Below are 18,447 nucleotides of genomic sequence, written 5' to 3' on the forward strand. Positions count from 1 at the left end.
TACTCGGGGTTTTCAAGTTTCTGAAATGCTCAATGTATGAGTTGCGATGGGAACTGCGAATTTCCCCTTCCTAGTCCCCTTCGATTTTCTCCGTTCGAGGATTTTGTTACATACGGTATTTGGTAAAGTTAAGCTTGAATGAACATCAGGTAGAGATTCTTAGAATTAATTGATTTTCTCCAAGATGATACGGAGTGTGACAAAATGGTCCACACAGGATCGTCCGGCACGGAATCCTGCTTGCTGCCGCCGGAGAGTTGCATAGACGAGAAACCCCGAGAGGAAAAAGGTTTGAAGTAAAAGGGCTGTCAGGTTGACCAGAAAATAAAACAATTTCAGTTCAGTTTCACTCGCAAAACCATTTACTGTTTGATACCTACTTGTAGTTTGTTCCATTCTATACCGAGTTAACAGGAGGTCAAATAAGCCTTTCTCTAATTTCCTACTAGGTGGTAAAACCAATATATTTCCATTACCCTTTGCTGATCGTCCGTCCGTCAACCGTTACTTTTCTTATCCTTCTAGTGCCCAAAACGGGAAAACAGAAACAGAACTGGGTTCAACTCAAACAAAAAATGAACTTCGAAATGCTCAGACTAGCAGTAATGATGCTTTCTTTATTTAAATTACGTTGGATAACGAGCTGCGAAATTCGCAGCGAACAACTAAATAGTCTTACTTTCTTAAAGGATGATGAACAATATAGCAGCTGTCGTTGTCAAAGAGTACATCGTGATTGCTAACGCTTATGAGTCACTAGGTCACTGGGAATGCGATTTATATTTTGAAATTTCTCATTCTAAAAATTCACTTTATCGGTTATTTTTTTTAGTAAAGGAGAAATTTAAAAATTAGTCGCACCCTAGTGGTCATTTCAGTTTAAAACTCAAATTTAACTGCTGCGATCGGCAACTTTTGAATTAAATAAGATGAGAATTGATTGAATCGCTGATGCTTCTTAGAGTTACCTAGTTCACTTTAACCTTGTTCACGGTCAAGTGACAGACAAACGTGTACAGCTTGGGGAAATGGAAAATGGCCAAATAGATGACGGCCAGGTACGCCACAATCATGAACGTCAGGAACAGATCGAACACGGCCGGCTTGACGTTGTAGATGTTGAGCAGACCGTCCCGTTCGTCGTACAGCATGAAGTCTGGCTCGCGGGCGTCCGGTTTGTCGTAGCTGACCTTGACGTTCTTAAGGTACTTTTCGAAAGCATTTTTGAGATCATTGTTATGCTGGCTCGAGCGCACCTGCAACCACGGCCGGATGCTGTCTTTGGTGATGGCCATGGAACCGGTGAAGATTTCGCCGCTGCCGGCCGAGTTGTCCAGGGGCAAATTGTAGATGTAGCTGGCGAGGGTTTCGGCCAGGACTTTCACGTTGGTTTCCAACTTGTAGAGCTGCTCCTCCTCGTCTTCGTCTTCGAAGATCGTGTTGCGCAAAAAATCTTTGTGGGGCTGAAATGGTAAAATAATTAAGCAATGTTTAATTATATAATGGAGTTTAGACATTGAATTTGATTGAAGGTTAATTGTAGGGTAAGGCCCCAAATAGCCGAAGCGGTCGGTCTCGGAATTGCTCTTTTGGCATTGAGTATCTTCGTGCTGTGCACACATTTTGTATTGTGTTTTATATGGTAAGTGGGGGCAGGATGGGTCACCTAAGAAATGGATCCCTATAACATTCTGAATATAAATAGCATTTCTCTGTTTTCTATCATGACTTCCAGATACACTAGTCAGCTATGATATAAGGGTATATAAAGGTCATACAGTTTGAAACCTGCTTCTTGACAAACAATTGTCAAAACATGACCCATCTTGCCCCACCTCATTTCTACGGGGGCAAGATGGGTCAGCTATCAGAAATTCGATTTTTCTCCAACAAAAAATATTAGATCTTCTATTTTTCTCTATACATCTAAGCTTCACATACGTACAGATTACATGAAAGAAGTGTTGAAACATATCGGTAGATTATTTTCAGAAATAGAACATTTTTATTCAGGTAGCCATAAAAAACTTTGAAAACTTATATTTTTTGTAGAAAAATAATTAAAATATGTTCACAAATTTTCAGCGCTCTAGTCGCTTCGATAATGTAGGTCACATAATAGCCTTTCTATGAAAAATAAAAGATTTTTAAAAACTATGCAAACATACCGAAAAATTAGGGTGACCCATCTTGCCCCGTCTACACATTACACGTAGTTATATGGAATGTATAGCATAAAGGAGTATAACGAAAAAATATTTTATTTTTTTTACTGCGTAAGGAACGTAAAGAATTCTAAAAACAATATATCACTTTTTTGTGTCTCCACGTCGTTCATCTGGGAAAATTATAGAAAGATTCAAAAAATAAATAGTACGGTTGAAAACGGTACTGACCCATCTTGCCCCCACATACCATACCGTCGCTTGTATGTTCCTGTTCGCTAATTAACCCGCTTCTATGCAAGCAAGCCGCCCCCTAACACGCACATCAATATGTAGGTGGTCGTGTATTGAAGTCTGAATCGAGTTGCCTCCTTGGGATTAGAAAATCCAAGAACAAACTCAAGCTATGTAGGGTGGGGCGGGGCAAGATGGGTCAGTGCCATTTTTGGGCGCATTATTCATGTTTTGATTATGTTAATAATTTTGTTAGATGACCAACATGAATATACAAAAGTTTAGGGCATTGATTGAAAAATTATTCACTCTCATTGGAAATAAAATAGTTTTTAGCCATTTTTCTTATGCGATACATTCCATATAATCTCTATATAAACGGCCGCGGGGCAAGATGGGTCACCTTCAATTTTAAATGTATTTTTGGAGCATTCGAAAGATAATTATTTTTTATTACAAGACTCCCTAATAAAACAACACAATACCAGGACCGTAATGTAGATGGTTCAACAATACCGCATACTGTTCGAACTGTATCCCGAATAGGTGGTTAAGCAAATCTTATGGTTATCGTTTATGTGGGATATCTCATAAATGACTTCAATCAAGCGGAATGAACGCTCAAAATTATAATATAAAATTATGACATTTTTTTAGTGAAAACATCGATGTTCAAGTCGCTTTAGGACCTCTCAAATCGTAAAGTTTTTTTTATTCCAAATAAATTTATAAAATGTTTACTAGTAGCTCTTGTTTACTCAGTATTGATATGGAGCATATATGAATGCGAAACAAATCTTATATTTTGACGTTTTTCGTGAGTACGACTGCAGCGACCAACACGTTTGGTCGTGTTTCGCGGCGTGCTCACCAGAAAGTAAACTCAATTGGCTTCTTAACCGTTATGTGTCCGACAAACTTTTTGCTTTTTTCTTCACCGTGCTTTTTAAATGGGCGCTGAGTACCCGGGTACCCTGTCGGCCACATAAGGGTTAAGCGGTTTTGAGATAGTCCCATATTCTGAATCTGCATGCCAAACTGAGCCGAAATCCAAATTTTCATGGATGTTGGTGCCCGGGAACCTATTCAAAAATCAATTTGAAGTTTGTATGGGAGCGATTTGTCAAATCACCCCTCGTCGCATTTTGTACTGGGCGCAGCTGTCAAACAGTTGCCCAGGTGTCAAAAGGTGATTTCAAAAAATCTCTTTGCAATTGATTTTAGGTACCAAAATAAAGTTCTAAAAATCTGAAAAAAAAACATAGTGGCTCAGAAAAAGGTGCTCTTTCGTATGAAATCAAAAAATGGATACTTTTTTCAAAATTTAAAAACCCAATTGGAGTATAAACGAAAACTCGTTGGCAATATAGCGCTAGTTCGCTGCGCCATTTTTCGCTCTTTGGTAATCCAAGAGCAATCAGAAGTAAGAAGAAAAAGAAAGACGTTTTACGTTGAAATGTGAATTACTTAAAAGGTGACCCATCTTGCCCCGCACTTTTTTCACGGCGCAAAATCGATCACTTTTTAAAACTGCTTGTTTAACATCATATTTTGTTTTAATGAACTTTTTATCGACTTTTAGCATAGCTAACTAGTGTATTAAAGAGTAGCGGACGAATACAAAGCAATACGATTTGTTTTTACAAAGTTACGGTGATCCATCCTTATCCCACCCTAAGCATCTGACGCTGCAATCAAACGGCAAATCCCGCCGCTCCGGGAAAACCTGTGTAAGAAATTTCAGAATAGAGCGCTATTGCTTATCTCGGAAGAACATTTGGTAGAGATTCTTGGAGCAACTTCTGGAAAACTCTTGTTTGGCATTCCGGTAGATTTTTAATGAGGAATCTCGGGAACTACGACAAGTTGATGGACTCCCATTCTGCCGTCGGACGCATAAATGTCACATGTTACATTTCGACATTTTTGAGGTTTTTATATCAAACGTCATATTTTGAGACGTATTTTTTAAAATATTTTGTCAACATATGAACTTATATATATTTCTATTGTTGAATTGCGCGGGTGTCAATCAAATGCGACAAAAGCCAAAGTTTATTTTGAAACTTCAAATGCGTTTTTCTCGTGTTTTTCTATTGTAACATGTGACATTTATGCTTCCGAGGGCAGCATTCTTGTTGCTGGTTAATTTGTCTACTTTGGCACTGACTTGGACAATATTGCCAAACCATTTGAAATTAGTAAACCAATTACCGTTATATAAAACTTCAAGCCATAAACAGAAAGAAGTTCCCCATAGCACTTAACCCTTTATAAGGCCGAGAAAACTAGAAGAGTTGTCAACGCATACTATTATGGAAATGATTATATACATGATTACATGTACAAAACAATTTTTGTTTGAAAGAAACTCTCAAAAATCTAGGTGGCAATATAGTTGCCACTGCCCGTTTAGCCCAAAAACGCTGGTGGCAATATAGTTGCCACTGCCCGTTAACCCCAAAAACGAGCTTTTGAGGTGGCAATATAGTTGCCACTGCCCGTTTAGGCCACCAGCGCTGGTGGCAATATTCTTGCCACTGCCCGTTTAGGGTACTTTACTTCTTTTGACTTCGACAAAAAGTCGAGAAAGAGATTTTAGAGTGGATTAAGGCTTAACCCATAATATAAACTGCGTAGTTCAGCTCATGACAACCCATAATTTGACTATTTCTTAAAATATTTACCAAATCTATAATTTTACAATAAGTTTGAGCAAATTTTCTTCACGCGGTCAAATTTGACCATTTTTGAGACTACAAATGGCTCCCAAATTGTTGTAAAAGCTTTGTTTAGTACCAAAAAAAATTCCAGGCGTTGTTACTAATCCCAATTTCACGTAAACCAAAAAAAAAGTTCGAAATAAATTGTTATAAAACAGAAAAAAATACAAACAGAAGGTGGCAATATAGTTGCCACTGCCTTATAAAGGGTTAAATCAAACAATAACATACGAGTAAGAAAACCCTATACTTGCAATTACCTTCAAATTGGAAACCGTAAACGCCGGCATCCGCTTCATGCTGAACCGTTCATGTTCCCACGCAAGCAGCGTATCCGCAAGGTTGATCTTCTTGTGGACGCCTTCGACGGTGATGTTACCGTACCGCTGGGCAACGGCCTTCAGTGTTTTGTAGAACCCGTTCATCGGAGTGCCCTCCTTCGGGGGTTTCGAGACGTGCATGAATAGGTTATCGTTGGCCAAGGTTTTGCTGATGGAATCCAAACAGATGACAAATTCTGCTTGTTGAATTTGCACGTTCTCGTCCAGATTGGAATCGAGCCACTTCTTCATGCCCTGGAAGTTCAGAAGGCTGCCGGATTCGGACACCAGGAACATCAGCCGGTATTTGGGAATGCTGGCGTGGAGCTTGCTAAACAACTCGACCAGTGTGAGCAACACAGCCAAATCAGCATTCTTCAGGGGACCGTTTATCAAACCGAACGAGTCCAGGTGGGCCGTTAGGATGATCAGAGGTAGTTTGCTTTCGCCGTCGCCGGTTTTAATCGCATGCTTGGTTGGAGTGAGTTCACCCTGGATGATTGGAATTTTGGACTGTTTGTTGGCAGCGTGGCTCGTGCCGGACACGACAATCTGATAGCCGTTGGCCGAAATCGAGCCCAGGATTTCGCTGATGGCCGATTCGCGCTCTTGGGAAGACTTTTTCTGATTTGCACTGGCGGTTTTGGTAACGTCCTTTATGATCTCGTTCATTTTCGGATTGTACCGCGAGAAGTACACCGGAATAGAGATCTCCTGCTGCATCATTGCTTGCTCAAGCATGTGGATGTGCTGGAAGTAGAACGAAATTGGGTGGAGTAATATCTTGTTAGTCGTTGTCTGTTTTCATAGTTAACTAATCAGATTATATATTTTTAGACGAACGTCAAAGCGATAGATATGGGGTCTATCACCCACCCCTAGGACGAATGCCCAAATATAGATATTGAAGCAAATTGAAAGTTTTTTTTTGAGGGGACTTTCAATCTAGGTAAGTTCGTCACTCAGAAGATAGGCAAATTACTTTTCCTGCTTTATGATACACTTGTTATATGTGACCTCTGAAATATTGAGGTTTATCAACGTACGCCTACCAATCGGCATGAAATACGAAGGTTTATCAACGTACACCTACCAATCTGCAATCTACACATCACTGTGAATCTCTGCCACTTATTCAGACGCAAGTGTTCTATGCTATCTGCTGTGGGCAAGTTTGTATTATCAATTCCCTCCTTTCCCACATTATACAGGATTCTGACGTGATTATCCCTTACACCCTTACAAATTGATGAAAAAATGACTGTTAGTCCCAGTAGTCATATCATTGGTTCCTTGTGTAAAAATAGCTGATATGTCGATACTGGAGTAGCTAGCAACTACCGGCAATCAATCAAGCGAGCTGTTTTTTTTTCAGTGCAAGGAATTTTGTTTCTTGGAAAAAGTTTTCCTGTAAAGCCCAATTTCGAGTTCAACAGGAATCGCTCAAGAAACTTCTTGACCAATTCCTGGCAGAAACTGTATACGGTAACTGTCATTTCTTCGCAACTGCGTACAGCAATCGAAGAAAACCCGATTTCTTGAGTAATTCAGGCCAGGAATTTCCCATGCACCAAGATAGGCTGAGAAATTGCTTCTGATCTGCTAACAGCCCTTAATACTGCATTCCTGCACTTGTTTTTTTTTCCAATTTAGTAAAATCATTGGTCAACCATCTTATTGTTAGCTCTTCTGTTAAAGCAGTGTTGTACAATCGTTACATACCTGTTTCTCCTCCAAACTGAGTGATGCGAAATCCTCCGGCAACAGAATAACCAAACCGCCTGCTTTGGCACGGATTTCCCGGAACTGATCGATGGTCATATCCTGGAAGCGAGTGACAACGCAGTGTCGGGAAGTTTGCCAGGTGTACAACGATTTTGCTTCCAGATTCAGGGTCGACGCACGGCAACCTACAAAAAAAAACGAATTAATCAACCGATGTGACCATTTACTTGCAAAGAGTTACATTTGGCTTGTAACTATCGCATTTGCAAGCAATCTATTATAAAACAAAGAAAAGGACTTAGCTTGTAGAGTTAACGTAAAGTTTGCACAACTTAACAGCGCACTCAACTAAACGCTCGGAAGGGTTTTTTAATGACCTACCGTTAGTCCAGTAGGTACATTACTTAGCAAAATTTAAGATGAAAGATATATGAAGCAATCTTTATTACATTATATTTTGGTAATATGATCTCCATGATTCAGGAGATAGTTAACAGCAAGTGAAGTTAACTTTTTGCAGATGATTCCTTCCATAGGAGTATTTTCCATTTATGATGTAGCATTTCAGGGCGATGGGAAATCTCTGATATTATTACATATCATATTTTAGATATTGGAAAATAGACTACGAGATAGAAGAGGGTGTCATAAATCGGCCAAAAAGGCTACGTCATTTATGGATGCTCCCTTATGTTGTCCTCTGTGTATTTACCCTAATTAGGCCAGTGTCCCTAATCTAATTAGCGGACCCCACTTCACCCTAAGGAGAAACTGGTTAAAACTGCACTAGGCATAACCTCAACGATAACACTATTTATGAAGATTCCAGGGACACCTTCATGACAGAAAATTTTCTACTCCGAATCCCAAAAACCCCGCTACCTACCGTAGGGAGTTCCGTGGACATCGAACTGGGCCATACGCTGAACGCCAAACTCGCTGGCGGCCAGGACCGGGTTGGACGAACAGATGATCAAAATCGGTAATGTGATTAGCAGATAGTAGGGTAGTCCGCCGCGGAAGATATCGGCGAAGTGATCGGCATCTTCGAACATCCTTAGCGCTCTGTACGGCAGGTTAAACTTGGCGGAAACTCGGCACGGAACGTGCCCACACACTAGACTATCGGGAAACGATTGGATTTGATTTCACTTTGGTGAATCTTTTGCGGCAGAGCCGAATAAATTAAAAAAACCTCCGAAATTCGAAAACACACATCGGGAGAACGGTAATGAAATTAATGAATGACATGAATGACTGACGGACCGCAGACGGGTGACGTCTGTCCACAGTGGGCCCATGCGAGCAAAATGTCCCTCTCAGGCACTGAATCAAATTTCTATCACCACGCAACAATGACAATGTCGCAACCCAAGGGGTTGGTCATTCAGCACACTTCATTTGTGCCGTGATTTTTGAGCGTGTGCCAATATGTGCCTAAACTGTGCCGGTAATTTTTCAGTGTGTGCCGAAGTGTGCCGAACGTGCCGGAGGTGTGCCGAATGTGCCCAGTGGAATATTTTCCTAAAATGTTTTTGCGCTAAGGGTTCATTCACAAATATCATAACGCCAAAATTAGCCTTTCCAGCAAGGGGTTGGTCATTCGGCACATTGTGCCCGGCACACATGCCGGCACATCTCGGCACACATGCCGGCACAATCCGGCACACATGTGCACAATAGTATGGTACTCGCTTGTATGGAAAAAATAAATCCTTGCTCCAGTCGACTTTTTAGATGCCATTTAGGCCCCATATGAACGGTGCAAAATTTCAGCGCAATCGGTGAAACTATAATTTAGCGCAAGCGGTTCAAAGTTTGCATAGGATTTACTATGGGAAAAGTTACACTTTCAAACAAAAAATCCTAGAGGTCACCCTTTGTCTCCTTAATTCAAATCGATCAATGTTTCTTGTATAAAAATCTCTTATGAAACTTTCCTTCGAAGACCGCAAAACAATTGGATGCTTGTGGAAAAAGTTATTGATTTATTACCGATTTGTGATCCAACGAACGGCTTCTTGTTTTATTTTATCAGCAGCACTGCTGCTGCCGTTGTTGAATGGGGTGGCGGGAGACATCACCACCCCCAGAAACAGCAGCAGCCAAGGCAGCAGCTACAGTGCTGCTGATAAAACAAAACAAAAAGCCGTTCATAGAATTACTGATCGGTAATAAATCAATAACTTTTTCCACAAGCATCCAATCGTTTTGCGGTCTTCGAAGGAAAGTTTTATAAATGATTTTTCTATAAGAAGCGTTGATCGATTTGAATTAAGGAGACAAGGGGCGACCTCTAAGATTTTTTATCTGAAAGTGCAACTTTTCCCATAGTAGATCGTATGAAAACTTTGAACCGCTTGCGCTAAATTATAGTTTCACCGATTGCGCTGACATTTTGCACAGTTCATATGGGGCCTAAAAGGAATCAAAAAAGTTTACTGGAGCGAGAATTTGATGTTTGTCCCATACTAGTGCACAACATAGAAATCCAACTTTGCGGTATGGAATCAAACTGTCATTATCAGTAGGTCGGCTCATTATACTTACGATTGCAAAAAATCCCTTCATACAGATTCTAGACAAGTGTTCTGGGTGGAATTTTGTCGGTTAACACCGACTAGACCAATAACATTTGCCAAAAATAGACAGGATTACAATTAGGGCTTGTTCACAAATGTCATAACGCTGGAGGGGGTGGGTGGGTGTCCTTCATGGTGTTACAGCCCGAACAAATAAAAATTTTCCCCATATAAATAGTGTTACGAAGGGGTGGGTGGGTGTCTGGAAAGGCTAATTTTGGCGTTATGATATTTGTGAATGAACCCTTAGCGCAAAAACATTTTAGGAAAATATTCCACTGGGCACATTCGGCACACCTCCGGCACGTTCGGCACACTTCGGCACACACTGAAAAATTACCGGCACAGTTTAGGCACATATTGGCACACGCTCAAAAATCACGGCACAAATGAAGTGTGCTGAATGACCAACCCCTTGCTTTCCAGACACCCACCCACCCCTTCGTAACACTATTTATATGGGGAAAATTTTTATTTGTTCGGGCTGTAACACCATGAAGGACACCCACCCACCCCCTCCAGCGTTATGACATTTGTGAACAAGCCCTAATTGTAATCCTGTCTATTTTTGGCAAATGTTATTGGTCTAGTCGGTGTTAACCGACAAAATTCCACCCAGAACACTTGTCTAGAATCTGTATGAAGGGATTTTTTGCAATCGTAAGTATAATGAGCCGACCTACTGATAATGACAGTTTGATTCCATACCGCAAAGTTGGATTTCTATGTTGTGCACTAGTATGGGACAAACATCAAATTCTCGCTCCAGTAAACTTTTTTGATTCCTTTTAGGCCCCATATGAACTGTGCAAAATGTCAGCGCAATCGGTGAAACTATAATTTAGCGCAAGCGGTTCAAAGTTTTCATACGATCTACTATGGGAAAAGTTGCACTTTCAGATAAAAAATCTTAGAGGTCGCCCCTTGTCTCCTTAATTCAAATCGATCAACGCTTCTTATAGAAAAATCATTTATAAAACTTTCCTTCGAAGACCGCAAAACGATTGGATGCTTGTGGAAAAAGTTATTGATTTATTACCGATCAGTAATTCTATGAACGGCTTTTTGTTTTGTTTTATCAGCAGCACTGTAGCTGCTGCCTTGGCTGCTGCTGTTTCTGGGGGTGGTGATGTCTCCCGCCACCCCATTCAACAACGGCAGCAGCAGTGCTGCTGATAAAATAAAACAAGAAGCCGTTCGTTGGATCACAAATCGGTAATAAATCAATAACTTTTTCCACAAGCATTCAATTGTTTTGCGGTCTTCGAAGGAAAGTTTCATAAGAGATTTTTATACAAGAAACATTGATCGATTTGAATTAAGGAGACAAAGGGTGACCTCTAGGATTTTTTGTTTGAAAGTGTAACTTTTCCCATAGTAAATCCTATGCAAACTTTGAACCGCTTGCGCTAAATTATAGTTTCACCGATTGCGCTGAAATTTTGCACCGTTCATATGGGGCCTAAATGGCATCTAAAAAGTCGACTGGAGCAAGGATTTATTTTTTCCATACAAGCGAGTACCATACTATTGTGCACATGTGTGCCGGATTGTGCCGGCATGTGTGCCGAGATGTGCCGGCATGTGTGCCGGGCACAATGTGCCGAATGACCAACCCCTTGTCGCAACCAGAATTTGTTGCGACAACCCACCTACACTGAACCTACACATCCCCCCAAAAACGACTGCAAAATGATACGCCAGCGCCCTTTAACGCAAAGCAGTCGAAAACCAGATGACGATCAGACGGTCGGATCCAATACGGAAACTGTCAGTCGAATGGACATCATCCCAGTATGATATGAACACCATTCATGATGGGAGTGCAAGGAATTCGCTTAAGAGGCTGTCCATAAACCACGTGGTCATTTTTTTGGGACTTTTCAACCCCCCCCCCCGCGTGGTCATTTGTCCATACACATTTTTTTATTTGTCCATACAAGATTGTCAGTGGCCGAACCCCCCCTCCTATGACCACGTGGTTTATGGACAGCCCCTAATGTATGCGAATTAATTGATTTTCGGCTGATATTCTATCGAAATCAAAACGAGTAGCTGTTGATTGTTTGATTCTATACAAACCCCTCTGCATGGCAAAAAGAAACAAAAACGCATTCCTTGACTACGTTAAACATATCAATATTTATTAATCACAAACACGTAACGTGGAGATCACGAAATAAAATAAATAATCAATTGCTCCATTAAAATTGTCGGGTGCCGGCCTCGTTTTTCAATTGGGTTGTTTAGTGAATTAAATATTGCCATTTTCTTTAGCCTAATCAAAAGAGCTCATTTTTCTGAGTATAAGGTGATTTTATTTCGTCCCGATTCATTTGTTTTGATGGTTAAATAAACAAAACAGTTTTAATTTCCGTGGCTAGAATGACAGTTCAATCGATAAAGTGACAGTTCGCCCCGAACAAAAAAATTTCCCCATGCAAACTTTAAATGCATTTTAAAAATAGTTCCCGGGCACCGAAAATGATGAAATTTAGGATTTCGACCAATTTTTAGACGGAGATTCCGATTATGCAATAATCAGGATACCCCTAAAGAACCCAATTCCCCCTCGGGTCCGGGTGGGACAATGCGTAGTCCAATTATATCGGTGAGAATTGCCTGCGTCCAACATTAAGATGTTCTGGAAAGGAATCAACATTATTTTATAGATTTTCTGCTGTAAATGTATACGAAAAATTACTTACCAAAGAATTTACGGATTTGAAATTCTTTGCACAACATCTTTTCAAGATCTTGATTTTACAAATGGCGATACTTGGCAAACACGACCAGCATCGATCATTCTTTCCTCTGCGTCGCCAAATCAGATCGGAAACGGATGATTTTCGGTATGGGGCGCGCCCGAAACGTTCGTCACCCGATTCGCGGATGACTCGTCATTCGATATGTCGTCATCCAAATATAGGATACTGCATGATGACGTCACGAAGCCGAGCACTGACAGTTCAGCGAGCTTGTTTACATGGACTTGGTCTCTGGCGGAGATCCGGCAAAACTGTTTTTCGATACAATTTCAGTAAAACGGTAATTAGACGGTTTGTTTTGTATTAGTAGAGTTGAATATAATCGATTTTTCCGTATCATAATGGTTTCGGGGCGGAAAACGTAAATTTAATTTTCGCCGCTCGTTAAAAATTCTAACACCTTGTAAACAAGCTCGCTGAACTGTCAGACAAAGTGAGGTTAGATCAGGTGCTTGCAGTACCCTATTGAATGTCAATTCATTCACACACCGGAGTAAATATAATTTGTATTTCTAATAGCTTTCTTATACAAATTTGAAAACAATCAGTCGCTTTCGTAGGTCATTTGATTCGAAGATTGATCGTGATATGTACATTTTGAAGTGCTGTTTCATACGATATATGGCGGATGTTTGGGTTCAGTGTAAAATGCATCATATGGTCCCAAAGAAGAGGATAAAGAGCATCATTCTCGCGCTTAGTATCATACGGGCGTATCTACAATGATCGATTTCTCTTCATCGATTTTCTCTTTGGTTAATAACTTGACCGGCAAATCATTTTCGGTTGTTCTTTTTGTTTGAGATGCTAGTCCTAGTCTTGCTTCACCGAAACACATGGAGAGATCATCAGAATATTGGTCGTATTTCCCAGAAGAATCCAAAGAGAAAATCGATGAAGAGAAATCGATCATTGTAGATACGCCCGTATGATACTAAACTCGAGATATGATTATATTAGTCCTGTTCAACGACGTAGGTTGAACTTGCTCGAACATGCTCCATCCCGGTCTTTCCCGTTTGGTGACAAATGGGTAAGAGTATGATGCAGCAACTTCGAGCAAGTTCAACCTGCGTCGTTGAACAGGGCTATTTACACCACGAGTTTAGAGATTTTTATTCCGCGCTGGCGTGGTATCGTAGTATCGATAATTCACGAGTAGAAAATAACGCATCAAATTAAGCTTCTGCTTTGTCACCAACAAAAATTTTCGAGATCATGACATGGTCGTCGCGGTTGAAACCCGAAGTTTCCCCACGCGCGACAATCGCCTTTTCTCCAAATCTATACGGGAAACCTAACGTCGGACATAGTGCGCTGGACAGCGGATCTGGTCCTCTGCCCAGCGCACTATGCCCGACGTACGTCCGACGCACGGTTTGTGAGAAAAATGGATTTTCGCGTGTCAAAAATTCCGATTTTCAACTGTACGAACAATAAGGACTGTTCATTAAAGAAAGTAAACACCTGTTTTTCAATAGAAAATATGTATTTTCGAACAAATTCATAAGTTTATTTTTTATAAATGACAATCAACATACATGTGGCCAAATTCACGTGAGTTTGAACATTTACTTCGCTTTTCGGAAGAACGGTCGGACTTTCCTCTTGATACCTCCCATTAGATTCTGCACAGTTTTCTCCGTAACTTTTCGTTGTGCCGCAGGTCAATTTTTTTTTAATCAATCAACAGAGCTTGCTTCTCTTCCATCTTTCTTAATCTGCTAGTCGCAAAGCTAATACGACCTATCGCTCGAAATTTCTTACTTTTTCCATTTTCTTTGAGTGTGTTGCCGAAGTGAACAATGTTTTTACACACTGAGCAAAAATTCAGAATTTTTTGTTTAGTTTTAACTCTAAACTATTGGTGCACAGATGTCCACTAGCCTGGTACACGGTTTATATGGGAAAATACAAAAAATGGAAAAAACTCCAACTCCTGTATACTTTTTGAGTTCCATTTTGGTCTCATATCAACCGTACAAAATTTCAGATCGATTGAAGAAACTATATTTTAGCGCCCGCCATTCTTAGTTTTTCATACGATTTACTATGGGGAAAATCTACTTCTTCAAAGAAAAATCGCTTGAGGTCACCCATTGATTCCTAAAAATAATTCGTTGAATGATTTCTGTAGATAACTTCACGAGGAATCAGACCTCCGAAGACCGCAAAGCGATGCGACATTCGTGAAAAAAGTTATTAAGCCTTACCCGATCGATGAAATGACGAGATTTTATTATTTATTGCAGAATTTATTGTTATTCCTTACATGTTAAACAGCGTTGGCATGCCATTTGGTTTTCAGTGAATAACTTTTTCCACATGCCTTAGAGCGCTTTGCGGTCTTCGGAGGGTCTGTTCCTCGTAAAATTTCCAACAGAAATCATTCATTGATATATTTTTAGGAGTTAAGGGGCAACCTGTGGCGATTTTTCTTTAAAAAAGTGATTTTCCCCATAGTAAATCGTATGAAAAATTAAAACGGCTGGCGCTAAAATATAGTTTCTCCGATCGAGCTGAAATTTTGCACAGTTGATATGGGGCCAAAATGGAACTCAAAAAGTGTACAGGAGTAAAATGTCTTTTTGTGTCCCACGCTAATGTCCACTTTCTTTAATGAACAGTCCTTATGATATGACATTGTCATTATCTGTTACCAGTTGGGATAAAGATTAATTGCATGACTATTAACGTTCTGTCACGTGGGACACTAATGCAATTTTGATGAGGCACTTTTCGACTTCAATATTGCTTTTATGAAGTATTTATAGCAATTCCTTCGATGATTTCGCCATGGTTTTCACCTGGGAATCCCCCAGGAGTCTTCATGTCCTGGATTCTTCCAGGAATTAGGGGAAATTACCTATTCTCGGCCGTTTTGTTCTCTTCGTCTTGGGGTTTTTTTTGAAACCTATTGAACTCGGAGTTGGCCTCAAATCCTTCCCAACCAATGTGAACTATATGACTATATGAGTTTCATGCAATTTAGCTGACAAAAACCCCCCATGACGAAAAGAACAAATCTGCCGATAATACCCAATGTCACCCTACTTCCGAAATATCTCTAGGAATTTGTTTCGAGATTATTACAGGAATTTCTTTCGGGAAACCTCTAAGAATTGCTTAGAAAATTCCTCCAGGAATTATTCCTGGAATTCCATCAGCAATTACACTCAGCGAAAAAAAAAACTAGCGAAATTCATCGAAATACCTTATGAAAATTTGCTATAACTAATTCTTATGGATGACATAAGAATACCTTATGAAAATTGTTCGTGCTTACTATGACAAATTTCAAAAGATATCCGAGCCCGTGTTTTATCCACACGGCTACCGACGCTTGAGAATACCATGTTGCTAAACGTGAATAAAAGCCAAGCTGTGAGACGATTTTACGTCATAGAGTGACCTTATGACCTTATATTCATCCGAGTCATTATGAATTCTCGCGCTTAGTATCATACGGGCGTATCTACAATGATCGATTTCTCTTCATCGATTTTCTCTTTGGTTAATAACTTGACCGGCAAATCATTTTCGGTTGTTCTTTTTGTTTGAGATGCTAGTCCTAGTCTTCCTTCACCGAAACACATGGAGAGATCATCAGAATATTGGTCGTATTTCCCAGAATAATCCAAAGAGAAAATCGATTAAGAGAAATCGATCATTGTAGATACGCCGGTATGATACTAAACGCGAGAATTATTTAACGTCCGTTTCATAAGTTGGGCCTTATGGATATCTTAAGGTAATTTGGATGAGTGTATGCATTCCCCTGAAATTTATACCAGGATTCCTCAGGAGTTCCATCTGGGATTCCTGAGGAAGATCCTCTGTGATTCTTCCAGTAGTATCTTCTGAGATTCCTGAAAGGAGGTTACATCTCGGATTCCTCCAGAAGTTTTTTTTCGTGATCGCTTTAGAAACTTCTTACGGGCTTCCTTCAAAAGTTACTTCCGAGATTTCTCTAAGATTTCAAATACTTTCTAAGAAGGTATTACTGGAGCCTGGTCGAAGAGTCTCCTCAGTTCTTAGTCTTATTCCTGCCGAAATCTTTCTTTTTATGCCAAGTAATCATGCAAAAAGACTGTTATGTCAAACGTCTTCATGCCAAGTGACCTAATGCCAAACGATTGTATGCCAAACGACCTTATTTCAAACGACACAGATCCCAAATGTATGATAATGATCGTTTAAGGACTGTATCGGAAATTAACTATAAACGTTCATAATTGCCTGAAAAATAATCTGTTCGAAATAATCATAACTTTATTTTTGGAGATACTTTATAAATCTCTTAAATAAAGAATGGCAGTTCTGATTTTCAAAAAATAATCTTTTAACTTGGACTTTTATCTCAAAGATTGCACATATGTTTTTAAAATTTTGGACACCTCCTGAAAATTTAAAATTGCAAAAACTGTGGGAAAATATTCGGAAAATATTCAATTTTTTCACTTATTTTTGCGCAAATATATTCTTTTCCAGAATGCTCTTGATATAGGAAAATTATTTTTATCAAGAAAAATTCCCTTTGCAGTTTAGGGCAATTCTTAAAAATGAAAAAAGGCCATTTTTCGAGGAACTCTTTTTTTATGCGTCTTCAAAGAACTATTACGCAAATAAAAAATACATAAAGTTGAAAATTTGCATTTTTTTCGATTGGGTATGTATTTAAATCTAATGATGACGTAGTTTTACCAGAGAACGGATTTTTTAACCTCTGAAGATATTCATTCATTCTAAAGTTCGACTAAAAAGTAGGTGTTTTTTGGGATAGACCATATTCTTGATGTTGGAGGTTTTTCTATCCAAAACAAGAATTTTAAAAGTCGGTGTTGAGTGATATGTTATGTGTACATAACTGCTAGTAATAATCATTATTTTCCAGATTTTTCTCCGTACAATTTTTTTTCGCTACAAATGATTGAAACGATAAAAAGATTTAAAAAAATTGCCTTTTGCACAGATTGTTATTTTGTGTGGTGTACTCAAAGAACCATATTTTCAATTATACTAAACATTTTCCAAATTTCTTCAAGCTCTTCTAAACTTAACTATATTGTGAAGATTTCATAGAAGAACCGGAATAAAAAGACCAACCGTGCTTCGAGATAGAGCATTTTGAATGTTTATAGTTAATTTCCGATACAGTCCTTACCGAGCTTATCAAGACTATTGCCGATTTCAAAAGTCTGTCTTATGAAATATGAAGTTAGGCATAACAACTATACGCTCGTTTTTCATAAGGTATACTTTGTCAATCATATCTTGAATCACATATTAAGATTATGGTAAAACATCACAAGATGTACTCTCATATTTGGCCACTTTCAACAGGAAAATTTAAACCAAGATGTGTCAGGCAACAAAAAAATTGCCTCTTTCAGGACTGGATTTACAAATTTTAAGGCTCACGACTTGCACGTGAACATATTTGAAGTGAAAAAGCTTTAGGTAAATGTGATTCTTGTACCGTCTACCCCCGTTGGTTTGAACGACACCTCATGCAAACCAACGGGGTTAATTTTTAATTTGAACGTCTAGCAACTCTGTTAGCATCGAAAAATACACTTCTGGCAACCTGATTTGGTGTTTTGTTTTGGTTCTGCGTTCCGTTTCACACCGTTCTATTAGCAGAATGACGTTTGAATCATTTTTAGTTTGAATGATGTGCAGATTAGAGGGGGTCAAACTAAAAAGTGTTCAGATTACATGCGGTAAAACCAACGAGGGTGGACGGTAGTAGAAGCCAGAAATTTAGTCGGAGTTCGTAGACCAAAGAGAAATTTTAAGAAGAGTTCTTAGCATTTCTAGTAACATTTCTAAGACAATCACTGCCGAAAGATCATCAAGGAACTAAGATCTTTTGTGATATTTCTAGCAGAAATTATTATGTAAGTTGTTGATGAAATTGAAGCGTAAAC

The 18,447-nt window shown here is 39.3% G+C and overlaps 1 protein-coding gene and 1 long non-coding RNA gene across 2 annotated transcripts; both read right to left on the reverse strand.

The window, feature by feature from the left end:
- Positions 1 to 339: 339 nt before the first annotated feature.
- Positions 340 to 8,442, reverse strand: LOC109622406 (BOS complex subunit ncln). Its single transcript, XM_020076708.3, has 4 exons — positions 8,054 to 8,442; positions 7,165 to 7,352; positions 5,383 to 6,192; positions 340 to 1,463 (listed from the first exon to the last, which is right to left on the reverse strand). The coding sequence occupies exons 1-4, from the start codon at positions 8,220 to 8,222 to the stop codon at positions 969 to 971; spliced, it is 1,662 nt and encodes a 553-aa protein (XP_019932267.3). The 5' UTR covers positions 8,223 to 8,442; the 3' UTR covers positions 340 to 968.
- Positions 8,443 to 12,311: 3,869 nt separating this feature from the next.
- On the reverse strand, positions 12,312 to 12,670 carry LOC134284050 (uncharacterized). Its single transcript, XR_009995591.1, has 2 exons — positions 12,458 to 12,670; positions 12,312 to 12,393 (listed from the first exon to the last, which is right to left on the reverse strand). It is a non-coding gene; the product is annotated as an uncharacterized LOC134284050 (long non-coding RNA).
- Between the last annotated feature and the right edge of the window lie 5,777 nt (positions 12,671 to 18,447).

The sequence above is a fragment of the Aedes albopictus genome, chromosome 3 (assembly GCF_035046485.1).
Source record: "Aedes albopictus strain Foshan chromosome 3, AalbF5, whole genome shotgun sequence".
Lineage (NCBI taxonomy): Eukaryota > Metazoa > Arthropoda > Insecta > Diptera > Culicidae > Aedes > Aedes albopictus.

Excerpts from the sequence above, each read along its gene's own strand:
- LOC109622406 (XM_020076708.3), bottom strand. The coding sequence starts at position 8,222 with ATGTTCGAAGATGCCGATCACTTCGCCGATATCTTCCGCGGCGGACTA. Across the intron at positions 6,193-7,164 it reads TCAGTTTGGAGGAGAAACAG|CACATCCACATGCTTGAGCA; the intron begins GTATGTAACGAT and ends TTCTACTTCCAG. Across the intron at positions 1,464-5,382 it reads TTACGGTTTCCAATTTGAAG|CCCCACAAAGATTTTTTGCG; the intron begins GTAATTGCAAGT and ends TTACCATTTCAG.